At 39.9% G+C, this 16,271-nt stretch overlaps 1 protein-coding gene across 1 annotated transcript in view; it reads left to right on the top strand.

Annotated features, from left to right (window-relative positions):
* VPS13B (vacuolar protein sorting 13 homolog B (yeast)) overlaps positions 1-16,203 on the top strand; it is a gene marked incomplete at its 5' end in the record, with an annotated part of 117,271 nt that extends 101,068 nt beyond the window's left edge. Inside the window, 4 exons of the mRNA XM_009583756.1 lie at positions 6,346-6,522; positions 9,021-9,123; positions 9,792-10,041; positions 15,885-16,203. Of these exons, the coding sequence (XP_009582051.1) occupies positions 6,346-6,522; positions 9,021-9,123; positions 9,792-10,041; positions 15,885-16,130 (776 nt within the window). The remainder of the gene's footprint in view (positions 1-6,345; positions 6,523-9,020; positions 9,124-9,791; positions 10,042-15,884) is intronic.
* Between the last annotated feature and the right edge of the window lie 68 nt (positions 16,204-16,271).

Here is a 16,271-nt window from a genome sequence, read left to right as displayed (position 1 = left end):
CCCAGTGAGTTATATGAATGCCGTCCGAACCTGCTTGTTTTTGCTGCACTGTAGATATTGGGGATTCTTGGTTTTGTTTGAAAACCACTTGAACTTAGTGCAGATGTTAAGTAAGCTTTGATGAGGAATTCTGCTTTTACAAAGAGACCCAGATCATCCTGATTCAATGTAATTGTATTCATCAAACAGCCAAGTGCTTTGAAGTGAAGATTACTCTGGCCATTTCAAAATAGTACCGAAAATTTGAAAACTAACTGGCATTGGAAAAAATCTCTGCAAGAAGTTTTGCAGTAAGAGGCTGGATTTTCTAGGTTACTTCTACTTGTCACACAGCAAAGGAATGCAGAACTGTATTGTTTGGCAGGGTTCCTCAGTATGTATTAAAGAGTATGAATCCCTTAGAGATCAAAGTGACCAAAAGCAGTCCAGTGCAAAAGGTTAGAAGAGCTGAAGCTTGAAAGGATTTGTCCTCTTTCCTAATCTTCAGTAGTGTACACAACTCCTAAATTTGCAACCGCAACCCTGAAAGCCCCAAAGAGGAAGTGGTAAAAATGTTACAAGTTTGGGTTAAGTTACTGGAAATTATTTTAAGCAATAACATTAGATGATGTGAAGCACTGTCATTTGATAATGCCTGTAAACTGGCAAGCGAGTGTCCTGGGAGAAATGTGCATAAAGGAGAGATTTCATGTATTAGTAGCTACTATCCCAATAGCAAGCTGTTACTGGTGTTGCAAATCAAAGGCAGTTCGGAGAAGGTTTTATTTTTCCTTCTTGTTTTATTGGGTTAAGGGCAGTCAGGTTGAGTAGCTGGATGAAAGATTATACTTTTAGAAGCACTGTGTCAGCCTGGTGTATGTGTGCTGGTGAAATGCTTTGGTGATCTTGGCTCAGTTATTAATAAGACAGCGAGATAATGTGGTGGCTATCCCCTTTGCTGACACACCGGAGCCCTTCAGAGCTAAAAGCATCAGCTGTACAGCCTGAAGTAAAGAGCAAACCTTTGTAGCTTTGGCTGTAACAAGGCAAAGTTTCTGCTGTTCAGGAAAGCCAGGAACTCGTAACATGCATGCACAAATACGCTGTGCCTGTACCTCCCTCTGCACAAGGCTTCAGTTGTTTGCGGGAGCGTGCCTGAGTTAAAAACAAAACTGAAAAAAAGAGCTAGAATTTCAATGTCCCTGATTTCCTAAGAAATCAGACTTCATGGTAGAAACTTAGAGCTTCATATTAGCATTTAAACAGTGCTCCTCCACAAGCTAGGATCTTGTTCTTACTCACACTGTTATTATTCAGAGGTTCCTCCCTGCTAAATACCTCTGTTCTTAGCAGTGGAGGCAACGAAGCACCCAGATAAATAGCTACAGTTACTGCGTAGCTGGACTTGACAAGTATGGGACCTCTCACTAAGGGAGGAATCAGAAATATTCCACTGAATTTGTATCAGGCATAATTTTTTTATTTAAACCTGATTTTTAAAAAGCATGTTTTCTCTGTACACACAGCAGCATTCATGTAAATTGTGTCAAGACCTAAATTATGAATAGACCTACATTTCAATTTTTACAAACACGTCAGAAAGCTGTTTCTGTCCTGACCATTTAGTTTAAAGAATATTGTGGCTTCCCCCAAAAAAACGGTCGTAGTTGAAGGGGAGGTATCACCGCGCTGCTTTCTTTCACCACCATGTTCAGAGTAAACATGAACATGCTTACTCTAAATACACTTCCAGGTTCTTCATACGTAACGAAACGAAGCGGAGCTGCTATGTTATTTTCTTTCACAAGGATGAAGAGTTCAGATGAGCACAAGAATGCAGAGAGCAAGACCCTTTGAAGCCATAATTTCTATGACTTTCTAATTGTAAAATTGGGAAGTGTGAAAAAGATTTCTAGGATAGTGACAGTACTATCATGTTTGTAAAAGCCATCTGACTCATGCAAGCAGCTTAAAGAATTGCAAATGCAGATTTCGTGCCTAGGCAAAGGCACGTAAGAGCCCTCAGTTCGCTGATACATTGTAGTATCTACACAGAAAGAAGAGTTGCGTTTCTGATTTTTCTGAAAATCTGGTTCGTGGTGGCCCTGATTCAGCAAAGCACTTAAGCATGTGCTTAAGAGCTTTGCTGAATCAGGGCCAAAATCATGTACTTTTGTCTCCTCCTCAGTGCAAGTTGTTCCCTGTGGTACATTCTTAAGTGCTTTGTCCTGTCTCCATTTTAAATGACTCAAGCACTGTCAGGGTGTTGTTTGATTTGATTGTTATCTTTGGCGGACTGTCGTCTTCTTTTCTAGTTTTGGGGGAGACTTCTGGGTCATTTTAGTAACATTTGTGCATGAAAAGAAGCAAAAGCTTATGATAGGTGTGTTTTTTCTTCTATATGATTAGACAAAAATGCAGTGAAATTGTACTTAAAATATTTAGATGATTGGCGCTCCCCACCAAGGAACTATCTTTTGCATTTTGCATGACGGGGTCAAGCTTAAACTAGTAATTTATAACCATGTAAAAGAGAACATTGAAACTATAGGCTTTATTTTCAACTACCGGTTCTAGTGAAAAATATTGTATTGAAGTAGCTCCCTTTAGGAAGTTGAGCATATCTGAATAACCGAAAAGCTGACAACTATTAGAAAAGCCATTTTTCACAGTGCTCGACAAAAGTGCTCGACTTTTCAATTACTCCTTCCTGCTTTTGGGGAAAGTGAATTGATAGTAATACTGACTGACAGTGTAACTCTACTGCTAGAGAAGGTAGAGCCTGGATTTCAGAAGCTCAAAGTTTTGTATTAAGGGTGGTGGTGGTTGTTCTTACTGTGCAACTATCACTGAATCCAGACCACTCTGTCTGCCTACACAGACACTAAGAGCCAGCACTGATCTTGAAGGTGTGTGCTATTCCACAGGCTAATTCTGCAAATATATTAATGCACGCCAACAGGTGCTCTTTTCTTTTAGCTGTATTTTTATGTGATGTTTGCTGTGATGAGACTATGCTTCAGGTATATTTTTGGTGTGAAACACTTGCAGCAATCCTGAAGGACAACGCAGAAAAGAAAAGGAAGCGAAATGGTTTCAGCTTGGCTAGCTTCCAGCCTCATGGCAAAGCACGGCCAGTTTCTCCTGGTGGGGGATTTTTTCCAATTATTTCTTGGTCTGAAAGAGTTTGTCACAAGCAACCTGAGCTTTGCTAAGTTCTGTAAGCCATGCTATGTTCACCAAACATTGTCAGTCTGCGCAGGAACCAGTTGCTGCCCATAATCAAATTCTTCTTGAAGTAATACAGTGATATACTCTGAACTATCTGAATTTAGTAGTTATCAAAGTATCCTTTTTATGATTACCGAGCAACATGTATTAACAAAAGTGCACCCCAGCTGATGTTTAGCAGATGTTATGGTGTTGCTGGAACCTCTTTGGTCCAGTAATGGAAGAATATGTTTTTATTTTGTTGCTTTGGTGTTTAATTTTATTGAGGTTTTCTTTATACATACATAATCTGTGTGTACATATGTGGACATGCATATAACATTGAATGCCGACTTGTGCTTTGTTGATTAGGCTAGACTAGGTAAAAAAGGGGAAATGGTTTATTTAAAAAAAAAAAAAAAGGGCCAGGGACATTACAGAGAAGGGACAGGGACAGCAGTAGGACACCATAGCTGTCTCTAGACTGTGAGAATGAGAGTGGGAAGGGAGGAACCACTACATGTGATTCCATGCTCTGCTTCCCTGATATCCTACTGAAACCTGGTGGGAGAGACCTTCTGTGGTAAGTCCATGCAACATGGTGCTCCTACCACTAACTTTAAGTTAGAAAGAAGGAAGCCACATGGGCACCAGGGGACATCTGCTTCGCACAGTTTCTGGTGCTAGGAGATGCAATGAACCTCACGTGCATGTCACCATTATCTCACTGCTGTTGGGTTTTGAGGTTGCTCAGCCTTTGACCTATTTTTTTTTTCCTTTGCCCACACATGATGCACACAGGAAAGGAGCTGCACGGATCTGGCTTCCCCATGCAAGGGTGGTAGGACCAGCCACTCCTTAATGAAAGGAATGAGATTATAGTTTATGTGATTTGTGGGCATGACCACAGCACGTGAGTTATGTCAGTGAGTTGCAATTTGAGATAAGAGATTACAAAGGATGAGCAGAGAGGGGAGAGAAGATCATTGGTTATATTTTTCGCAGGTAGAAAGACAGGACTTGCAAAAGGATTTGAGGTACAAAAGCGCAATAGCTTCACAGGCAAGTTCAAAGCATGCATAAAATGGCAGAATAACAGAAGTGTGGAAGTACTAAACAACTGGCTAATTAAGCTATATATTATTTGGGGTACTATATAAATAAACTTGTATAACATAGTCACAGCAGTTTCCATTCTGTTTCCCTGTCCTCTGGGCCTAATTCCAGCTGAGAAGTGCCTGGAGCATACCACAGGTCCTTTGGAGTAGGCTCTTATTTATTATTACCTTATAACATTGCTCAAGTGTATTGCAGTAAATAATTTACTAGTGCTAGGACTTAGGTGGATTACATTTAATAAGGCAGTAACTTCTGTTCTGAAAGTGCAGTTGCTGTGGATGACCTCGATAGATAGGGTGAAGGAGGTCACAGGGTAACGTAATACTCTAACTTAGCAGAACACCAAGTATTGTTTTATGCCTTCAAATGCATCACAATTGTACAAAAGAAAAGACTGGACAAACAATCCCAATTGTGTAATGCGGTGTTGGGGTATTATTTTAGTCAAGCAGCAGGAGCAGCTGGTAAGTACTACTGAAACAGAATTCAATTGAAAATTGTATCATTTCCATGGCATGGCAGTAAGGAAGCTTCATGGCCTTTGTGGTACAAAGGGTGAACGTTCGGCTGCACACTCAGTTTCAGTGAGTGAGCTCAATAAAAACTGGGTATCACATTAAAAATAGACCAGCATTTTCTGGGAAAATGCTAATCATTTCTCAGTAAAGGGTACACATACAGAAGTTGGAAGCAATCTCTCTTAGAGGAGAGGGAGGCATTTGTGGGGGATGCAAATTTCTTGAATTGCGGATAGATAGTATCCCAGGGACAAGGGTCTGGGGAAATGTGTGCTGCTTCTCATCCTCATCTTTTCTTTGGACAGAATACCAGTGTACAAGTACAATATTAGTTCTTGTTGTTCAAAGTTAGCAACTTCTCCGTTTATCCAGTAACGGTGACTAAAACCATCTGAAAACCGGTTAGCAGCTAGCTGACCAGTGCATGTCACGCTGGTAAACACATGGGGCCAGATACCTCGGCTGTGATTGTCCAAATCTGTGGAATTATGCCTGTATTTGCTTCCACACACAAAACAGAATCTTCAGAGATGTCTGAGTTGCAGTAAAAATGCCTGGTTACCAAGGTGACACTCGGTCCTACTCCTTAAATAATTGTTTATCTTGATATTTGCAGCTGAAGGTGCAAACTGAGAGCTAGCCGAGGAGCCTGCAAACTTGCTTTTCACTGAGCAAAGAACAGCGCATCAGGCAGACCACTTTCTAACTGATGTCACTGTGTCCAATTCTTGTGCTCTTAGCGATTTCCAAATAGCTTATCTATCAAAATTACAATAACTAGAGACATGTCTGTGGTTAAGTAGCTAGAGTAAACTCAAGATCAAAGAAATGTACCACCTCACATACCTGTTTACATTTAGGAAGATTTAAGTCAGAGTTCTCTGTTGATACTAAAAGCTGGGAAGGTCACTGTGTCACTTGTAAAAGTTTGACCCATGTGCATTAAAGTAAAATATGATCGTTTTCACAAAAAAGTAACGAAAAGTCTCAAAGTCTAATTCTGCTAATCTTAGTAATATATCAAAAGTTGCATTAGCTTATGAACATTTCTGGCAGTGGAAGAGGATATAAAAATGATCTATTGAATACAGGCAGTTTTTATTCTCAGGAAGTCAATCTCAGGCTTACGTGAAAATCTCATTTCTGTAACAGCTCAAGTCTTCTAAAAGGGGTGGGTTTTATTCTGAGTCCAACATTTTCAGAATTGCTACTCTGAATGAACTAAATTAAACTAACTGAGCAAAAGCATTTAGTGAAAGTAGTTGAAAGATTAAATCCTACTGTCAAGTTAAGTGATCTAAATGTTTAAAAAAGTAAAATACATTAAAAAAAGGAGATTGAGATTTAACTTAAACTGAAGCTAAGGTATTGTTTAGCTAATTGGTTGCATGCTAAATAGCTGTATAACAGGGGTGGGATACAGTCTGTAATCCAAGCAACATTTAGGTCCAGTGGTAAGATTTCGTCTTATTCTGGGATATTAATCTTCACTAATTACTGGGGACTCTTGTTTTTTCAGGTGCAATTGCTGGGATCGTGGATCAGCCGATGCAGAATTTTCAGCGAGTGTCTGAGGCCCAAGCTTCAGCTGGGCACAAAGCCAGAGGGGTCATCTCGGGTGTGGGGAAAGGAATCATGGGCGTCTTCACAAAGCCCATCGGAGGGGCAGCTGAGCTCGTCTCCCAGACAGGTTACGGTGAGTTTCTCCATTTCCAACATCTCTGTTTAAATTTTAAAATGCTCTTCAGATACAACCTGCTGTGTCTTACTTATTCAGCTCAGTAACTGTGTGACTTAGAGAAAGATTTAGAAATGTCACCGCTGAATAGTTATAAATGTTGTGCTGGTTTTCTTAAAAGCCATCATGTTGTGCTTCTCTCTTGCGTTACCGATCAGCGTTGTACAGCCACAGAAACACAGAATGCAGAAAGCATGAAGTAATTCTTGGAGTACAGTAGAATTAGTTACAGAAACATATGTGCTTACAAAAGAGTTTTTGACATAAAAGCATTAGAGCAACACTATATCTAATTATAGCGTTATTTTGAGATTGCTTTGTTACGGCAAGGAAAAAGTTGTGCTGTCTCTGCACAGAGAGAGGCTTATGTTCCTGGGAGAAAGAAGTGAGTCATGTAGTGGGAGCATCCCCTTTAAACTGGAGAGTTGTGAGAAGACGATCCCATTTTTGGATACATGGGTAACCTTTTAATGAGCAGAGGTGCACACATTTCCCCAGACCCTTGTCCCTGGGATACTATCTATCCGCAATTCAAGAAATTTGCATCCCCCACAAATGACCGATGTGAATACTTCTGGATGACCAAAAACTGTAAAAGATAAAAATAAAATATCAAAATGGACTAATTTCTTTGCTTCCAGTATCAATAAATCAAAGCTGTTGGTCTGGATATTTAAAGGGAGGCAGGGCGGCAGTCAGGGAAGGATAGCAGGGAGACCTGTTGATACAAGGACAATGTGTCAATAATTTTGCTTCACTAGTTACACCAGAAAAACCTTGAAGATTTAAGCTTTTAATCACTAGCAATATTTATGTTTGTGATGCGTTGATTAGAATACGAGTAGTTCTCCTAGGGCTTAAGTTTAGGATAATGTTTCCGTGCTTCCCATTACATTCAGAACTCATTCCTTGAAGCAATCTATTTAAAGAAATAATGAAACATTTAATTATTACAATTCTTTCAATTTAACTTTATCTTGTTTGTATGAGTGTAAATAGTAACTGCTCTCCTGAATTATGCATCCCATAGGTGTAAAACGCGTCTCGGTAAAGTCAGAAACTTTTGTCTGTTGTCAGCTGGCTGTGTGTTGTTTTTGCTGCCCATGGCATTATTCTTTCTAGATTTAATTCCGCTGCAGTCTTTATCAAGAAACTTGTAACAGCAGAGGGACACTTTTCATTGCAGATATGGTATACAAGACGTCATGTTTTCCATGAGCATGTGACAAAAAGAGTTAGCCAGGAAAAAACATAAAAACTGTATCAATAATAGCTGACAGTGCGTGAGAGGAAAACACACAAGAGTTCAAGTAACTCTTACCCACAACTGGATTGGAAGTGGGACCGTGCCTCTTGGGGGGGGACCGAGGGGTGGGGGACCACACAGAAATAAACACATGTTCTCTCTTTCTCCATCTGTAAATAACATTTTCACTCACATAATGCTGAGAACCTCAGTAAGCCAACTGTTACAACTGGGATGCTGCTTTTAAGTATTACCATCAACATGTGTGCTAAAAATGAAATTTTTTTTTCAGCGCTGATGTTTTGTTTAAATTATTATCCATTGTGTAAAAAGGAATCTAAGTTATTGACACCCTTATGCAAAAATGCCTTTTGCTTCCATGGAATGCTTAATTCGACAAAAGAAAATTTCTTTGTTTATTTAAAGAGTAACTGTGCACTAAACCGTGTAACACTAGTGCTTGCTGCTTAACCTACTTCCTGTCTGTCTTGTAAAAAATTTTAAAACTACTTAATTTGTGATTTTTTTTGCAACCCACTCATTCTTTCTGGTGACCATACCTCATCTTTAAAAGTTTCCAAAGCCATCTGAAAGCATACATACTGTATCATCTTCAGCTTTGGATAGTTTATTTAGAAACCTGTTTAACTGCTTCTTGTAGTCTCCATTCTGTGCTGGCACTAAGAAGAATTCACAATAAACCAGATGCCCCAGGAGATCTCATAAATGTATATGGATCTGTGTTTAACAGCTGGATTAAGTAACTGAACATTTCAATACAGTATCTAGGCAAACTTGCCTTCTAATTTGTACCGATTGTGACACGTATATGTAAGTATTTTAATATTAAGCAAGAAAGTTAACAATAGTCTTGATTTTTTCTACATAAATCCTAAGTGATGTGTCCGATCCTACTCTGAAATGATGGCTCTCAGGAGCATTATGTTTCTCTTGATTGCGAGTCTATGGCTGATTTTTAGAACACACAGTGGGTTTTTTTTGTTTCTTGCTAATGCAAGATCACCAGGGTTAAGTGCACAACTCTTGCATTGTAATATTTAATGAATTATCTTGACTACAGCTTCCAAAGATGTGACATCATTTTGGATCTGCACTATTTTATGAACTGCTCTAAATGGATGACATCACTGCAACATATAACTGTTTTGTAGAAAACAACTACTAAAAAACTTAAATTCTCTTACCACAGGTATTTTGCATGGAGCTGGACTCTCTCAGCTTCCCAAGCAGCGCTCTCATCCAAATGATCAACATGTTGAGCAGGCTCCAAATAGCCACGTCAAATATGTCTGGTAAAATTATTTAGACACTTGCTCATTTTTACATCCACATTGTTTATTAATAGGTTCTGGCCTGTGGTCAAGTTAACAGGCTGCTTCCCTAGGAAAGGCTGAGTTATGGCAGTTTGTTTAGGAACATTAAACACAAAGGTAGTGCATAGAAACCCAATCTGCAAATGATGGGCTCTTGATCTGCTTCCAGCTTTGGAACTACAGAGCTGATCTTTATTTAATGGCATTCAGTGAGTTCTTACTTATTTCTCATTGCACCGAGCCCAAGAAAAATACTGCACATCTCCAGAAACAGCTGTTAGTGAAGATAGCTTTATTTTCTGCACTGAATTTGTAAGCCACTTCTCAGGGTAATTTTTCTATTAGGATGGGAAATAGGCTGACCTAGCACAGTTATTAGGCCAATTTTGCAATGAATGATTAAGGAGTTTTGATAAATAAAAATTGCACATTTATTCTCTAAATCTTAAGTCTTAGATCTTTCAGTAAGGGAGACTTGGAATATACTCCCTGGCTTATTTTATATTTGTAGGTGATAGCTACAGGCTTAAAAAAAAACATCAGTGATCAAAAGAAGTCCTGGAGGATCCAGTGCATAACACTGACTACTTCTTTTTTTTTCTTCTTCTTCTTCTTTTTTTTCTTTTTCTTTTTCCTTGATAATGCAGGAAAATGTTGCAATCTCTAGGAAGGCCGGAGGTCCATATGGCCTTAGACGTCATGATTGTGAGTGGATCAGGCCAGCAGCATGAAGGCTGCTTGCTGCTCACCTCGGAAGTGCTCTTTGTGGTCAGCATCAGTGAAGACACGCAGCAGCAGGCATTCCCCGTGACTGAAATCGATTGTCTGGAAGATGACGAGCAAAAAGACCTGCTGAAGGTGCAGCTAAAACAACAGAGAGTGCCTTCTGATTTGGAGGTAAAGACTTGAGTACGATTTTCATTCGAAGATAAAGTTACACTGATGATGATGCTTTTGGCAATGGGCATACTCACCTTTGGGTCAGGAGGCCCGAGGTCTAAGTGCCAAACCAGGGGACCTGCTGTTTTCATGCACCTCATAGTTGACTGTTTTGCCCTTCGGATGAAAGGGACCTGTCTCCTCCCTTCTGTCCTCTTATTGATCATGACATTTCATATCTGTGACAGCAATTTTCTGAGGGAAAAAGTAGAGGAAGTCTGGGTTCTTGGTAAGCACCACCTCTTTTCTTAAGAGGTTCGTGACTGCATGTGCGTGAGGTGTTTATCGTTTGGCAAGTCAGCCTTGCTGCCTGTGCCTATAAAGTCACAGCCAGAACAGTTCCTTTTATTCTTCTGTGAATTCTGTTTTAACAGTTCAGTGGTGCTGATGCATGCTTCTTTCAACATGTTTCTTATCTTGCCACTTCCAATGCAGTGGTCTTACTTGGCTGCTAGCTGTATTTACTTCCTTAGATCTCCCTTCTTCTGCAAATGCTAACTTTAAAATGGGTCAGGTCTTTTGCTGAGATTAGATGCACCAAGTGTTTGCCAGTAAAAGCATAAATCCGTCATCTTCATATGAAAGATCTCTAAGCCATATGAATACTGAGGTTTTGGATGAATTATCTTCTTTTAATGGTAGAAGAATGTTATATTTTTATACTTTCGGGAAACAATGTTTATTGTATTAAATTCTCAAGTGGAATCATATGAGAGATCATTTCAAAAACAAACATGCATGTCCCAGTTGTTGTTTTTATAAGAGTGTGTCAGGTAGTTCATAGACTGCTATACCAGAAATTTCTGTTTCAAATACACAAAAAGAACATATGTAAAACCCCATGAAATATGAGGTGTGCCAAAAAGTAGGGGAGGCTTCAGTACCTTCAGGAAAATCCTAAATTTGCTGAAGTCACTGAAGAGTTTTGCCATCAATTCCAGCACAGCAAGGACTTCATCTGTGTCATGACAGCGCTTGGATTTTTTTGTGAAAGCTTTTTTTAGTGCTGAATTCTCTATTTACGTTTATTGTCTTTCCACTAACCTCAGTCTCACAGAGCGCTGTTGACTGAAGTTGCCTTCTCTCACCACAAAGCTGCATGAGGCATTACTTAAATTTTGATGCAAGTGGGCAAAGCTCAGCTTTTTTATCCCTGAGTGCTGTGTGGTTGCTGGAGGCACATATCAGACTGAATCCAGACTATCCTGCTCAGTCCAGAGCTGCTGTCCTGGAGGGAAGAGGAAGATAATTTGTTCTCCCTAAGGCATTTGATGCGCTCAACCCATCCTAACCCTAACTTTAGCACTAGCCCAGGTCTTTTTTTATTAGGCTGTAGCGTATTGGCTCTTGTCTTTGTATCTCGTTATCCAAGGGGTGAGGAGTAGGCTGCTGCTCTAGGGGAAGGGCTGCTTGCCCAAAGGTTGCTGCAAGAGGGTGATGAGGCCGAGGGGCTGCCTGTCTGGGAGAAGGGAAGGCGAGGGACAGGGAGCCTAATTCTAGACCCACAGCTGCTGCAGCTGGGAATGTATAGGACTTCTGGGCAAGTGGCTCCTGTACGTGCACAGCGCAACCCTACATGGCATGTGCGGAGTCCAACGTTCCCACATACACGTGCTAGTACATGCAGTGAATGTGATCTGCTTTGGAGGTACTGGACCAAATACATGTTTTTTTCTGAAGTTCTGGATAGAAATATGGGACTCCTACTCCAGTGGTGTAGCAATGCCAGGAGCTGTAAGCCTTGAGCCACCCAGCCTCAGTACACAATCTCTTTTGCTGACGCAGGCTCTGGAGAATGCAGTGAAAATGTATGGCATGATAAAAGCGGTGAAGAGTGCCTGTGCCCCAAGTGGAGCAAAGTCAGTGATGGCAAGACAGCAAAAGCTGAGTGATGCTGTACAAAACAGACCTGGCAAAATATTCCTTCAGAATACAGATGCTGATGCTGACATTTGTGTGAAAATTTAAAGAAATGTCCTATAAGGAGGAGCAGTTGAAAGTAAGGCAGAGAACAATAAGAAAGTTTAAATTTTTTTATGCTAAGGCAGCTACACAATAGAAGACTCCAAAAACCTCATAAAGCTTTAGTAATTACCTAGAGTTAAGTAATATTCTTTTGTAATTAATGTTTATTATTAATAATTTTTGTAATTAATGTTTATTATTATTAATTGCCTTACTGGATTGGGAGATTTCATACTTAGTAATTTCCTTTCTGCAGCTGAGCATGTCAGTGCTGTGGTGCTCGGGTGTGTGCAGCACTGGTGCTGGTGGGAGCCAGAGCCTCCCCTTCAGCTCCCCGACAAGAGCTTCTAAAAACTCTTTGAATTGTGATTAGGAAAGGAACCTTAGGAGCAGCAAGCTGTGACTTGCAGGTGAGCAGCCTCAGAGCTGCAGACCTACACCTACATATGACTCCTGAATATTAATGGTAGGCCATCTCGTGGCACTGAAGATGTCTTCAGCTGAAATGCAGACACGTCTGTACATGATGACATTAGTAAAGATGGCCAGAATTTTTAGCTGGAAAATGCTCAGTCAGGTCAACCAAAATATTATGGTAAGTTTAGCAAAATAGAGGTAATGTTACCAAATGTAAATGATGTCTATTTTTCTGATTAATTTAGTCAAAGATCCTAGAAATAATACAACAAATTGAAAAATTTGATTTCAACATTATAACAATCCACTTTTTTGTCTTATTGCTCACAAAAATAATTGCCAAAAGTTTTGTTTCAGCTCTGCCCAAAACAGTTTCTCCCCTTCCCTCTCCTCAGCTTCTTGGAACTATTAGGAAACAAAACATGAGTTATTCTACAGCTGTAATCACCAGAGATGTTATAGAGCGTATTTTGACTCCTTCAGCAATAGGTTTGCCTGATGGCTTGTTCGCCTCCACAATACATAACTTAATCCATCTGGCTAGGAATAGCCTGGATGGATTCTTGAAAACTCTGGCACTGACAACATTGTTATTGAAAGGGAAGCATTAATTGTACTTGGTTTATCTTCCAAAGTAATTGAGACACTGCTTGCTTCCAGACAGACATCAAACTTAAAAGGCCTGCTCTTACAGCTGCTCTTGGTGTAGCTCATAACATGAAGAAGACAGCAAAAAATTAAAGGGCCCGGGAATTTCAGAAATTCCAGAATTTCTTTGTGATGATATGCCGCAGGGTTTTCATGATAGTGCTACATGTTATCATCTCTGGAGCTGAAAACCAGTCTCCGGATTTTTCAAAGCAGTGAAAAAAACCTTAAAGAACCAGATCTCCTTAGTGTGCACAAAGCAGCTCATCAGTGCTACATACACATCCGGACCACACAACAAAGGTGCTGTAGCTACTGTAGAGTTAGAATTGCTGAAGGCTTATTCTTTATAAGCCGTAATGGGAGGAATTTTAGAAAAATTCTGGCATTCTTAAGCCAAAAGTATGGCCTTCTAGTATGAAAGGACATGATATCTTTACGATTCCTCTAGCAGGTGCATTAATCAACCCTTGACTAAGTTTTGATTCATTGAATGGTCTGGCTGTTAACATTATAGTTGTTCAAAGTAGTGGGCTAAGGCACTTAGTGACAATGTTATGTCCCATTTAGGAAAAAATGTAGAATAACAGCAATTCCAAGTTTCTGTTGTTGTCTTGACAATATAAGCTAAACTGAAACTGGCTGGAGAAGCAGACAGTTGCAGATGAAGTCATCTGGAAGCAAGTAGGGTCCCAGTTACTTTGGAAGACCATCTAAGTGCAGTTAATATTTCCTCCTAAATAATTATGCTGTATCTGTGGACTATAGCCTGGAGCTGAATGAAGAATGGGTTCACAAAAGTAGGTGAGGGGGATGCCAGCACCCTTTCCATCTCCTTTGATAACTTGGGTCTTTTGGTCAGTGTGGAGGCAGAACTATAACCCAGCTTCCCCTGGGCTTATCTCTCTAGAAGTAGAAATCAGGAAAAAATGTGGAGCCACCTACATGCAAGATTTACCTTATAACTTAAAATCTAGTTTACATAGGTGGTACTTTAGCATATTTCTCTCCTTTCAACTGGTAAAACAGACTGCTGAGATACTTCTTCTGTGCCACCAGATTGAAGACATGGTTCAGACACCATTCTCCACTGTTAGCCATGAGTCTGCTGCAGCAGTCTGCCTTCTGATTTTTCCCTCCCTTTACGGTCATGCGTGGAAACCACACTCTCCTCTGCCCATTTCATCATTTCCGCTCTTTCTAGGCATAGGCTCCAACCTTGAGCTTCTTCATGAGCCTGCTTCCTTTAACATTTTTGTGGTGATGATTGAAAACAGGAGTGTTTCTACTTGCTGAGCAGCAAATCCATCTCCAAAGGCAGAGTAAAAAAAAGAGGGGACTGTTTTGATTTGGATGTGACATCTGTCACTATCTATCAATCATATTAATTCTTTCTTCAAATAAGCAATGGTTTGTTTAAAATGAGCCTTGTAGTCCAGAGATGTGACAAGATATTGATCGTGGATGTTAAATTGAATCCAATGACACTGTTTGAAAGTATCATCACATCTAGTGAGGCATGTATAAATCTCCCTGAAAGACAGTCAGAAGATAGCGGTCTTTGAATCCTTAGCAAGACATCCAACAAAGACATTTTAAACCCTACAAAAATGAAACTGGGCAGCAGTTCTCCAAGTGTAAATAAGGAAGCATCAAAGCCTAGCCCTAGGATAGCTTTTGCCTTTTTGTTCATTGTCATATTTTGGAAATAACTTCTATTCTGAATGACTTTGCTAGTGAAGCATCTATGGTGGTATTTCTGAAACACATTTTTTGAAACCATGCAACTAGCTTGATGTCTGCTTGCATGCTTTCCCTTCTCAAGCCAATCATAGTCATCTTCAATTTCTTCTTCGAAAAAAGGGCACAGCAGATTGATCTTCCAAAGCCAGGTTCGCCCATGACTTTTCATCTAGTACTTTATCTGGTTGGAACCATATAGTAGATGCCACCTTTCTGTTGGCAGCATTTGTTTTACTGTATTTTTTTCCACTAGAGGTGGGTTACTTGCATCCTCTTGCTAGAGCCTCTACATATTTCAGCCTGCAAAAAGGGATTTCTTCAGAGGAGTCCTTCCAACTCATGGTGGAAATGGCAGTTTGCATAGACACCTTCATTTCTCCGGAAACAACATGCCCAAACCATCTTTAGTAAAAACCTTTTGTTTAAAAAAAGGTAATTGTGTGGGTCCTCTGACCCAGAATGGCTTTTTTGGTTACCAGAAGCAGATGGATATATCCTGTCATAGAACATTCACCTGGAAGGTAGCTTCTAGTCTTTATTTTAAATGAAGTAAGTTAAAGACTTAAACTTAACTGCCAGATACAGCTATGGGCTGTCTTTAATCGTGTTTTGTCAGAAAATGTTTTTGCTAATTAGAATTACTATCTGATAAGCACTGCCAAGAGCTACTGGCCTTTTTCTAAGAGGGGTTCAGATGCTTTTCCTGTCTACAAAGAGTTGATCTGTTGTAAAGATCTACTCTTGACCAAGGTGTCCACCCCTGAAATTCAAAAAAGATACTGCTTAAATTTTCTGTGGCAGAGTTAGAGCTTCTCAGAAGTGTTCAAAACAGTAAAGGAGAGGACTAAACCACCAAGCACTAAACTATGGGAAACACTGTTGATTAAAACATCCATTAAATTATTGTAAGGAAGATCCCAGGGAGGAGGATTTTTAGCTACAGAAAGTAATGTGGAAGTTTTTGTCCTTACTGCTAAGTTCAGTTACTGTCAATTACTCAGTAACTATTTTATCTTACCTGATTTCAGGCAGATGGAGGTAGAGAGAGACTATCAGAACAACAATACAACCGCCTCGTGGAGTACATCACCAAGACATCTCATCACGTCGCTCCCAGCACCGCAACAGTGCCAGCATTGCAAACTGTGGCTACCGAACACCTGCCAACTATAATGAAAACTTACCAATATGTAGTTGATCCAAATTTTGCCCAAGTGTTCATTAGCAAATTCACCATGGTGAAAAATAAAGCCTTGCGGAAAGGATTTAATTAATAATTATTTGTAGTCAGTATAGTAATACCTTACCGTTTTGAAAGTAATGCTTTCTCTGCAGTAACCTACATCAAGTAGAGATGCATATAATTTTTGAGGAGGAAGGAGATGATAACAAAGTTAAGCCCACTAGCTTTTCTA

The sequence above is a fragment of the Fulmarus glacialis genome, unplaced genomic scaffold, assembly GCF_000690835.1.
Source record: "Fulmarus glacialis isolate BGI_N327 unplaced genomic scaffold, ASM69083v1 scaffold15928, whole genome shotgun sequence".
NCBI lineage: Eukaryota > Metazoa > Chordata > Aves > Procellariiformes > Procellariidae > Fulmarus > Fulmarus glacialis.
Note: the sequence above shows the minus strand (reverse complement) of the source record. Positions and strands in the feature narration are given on the sequence as shown.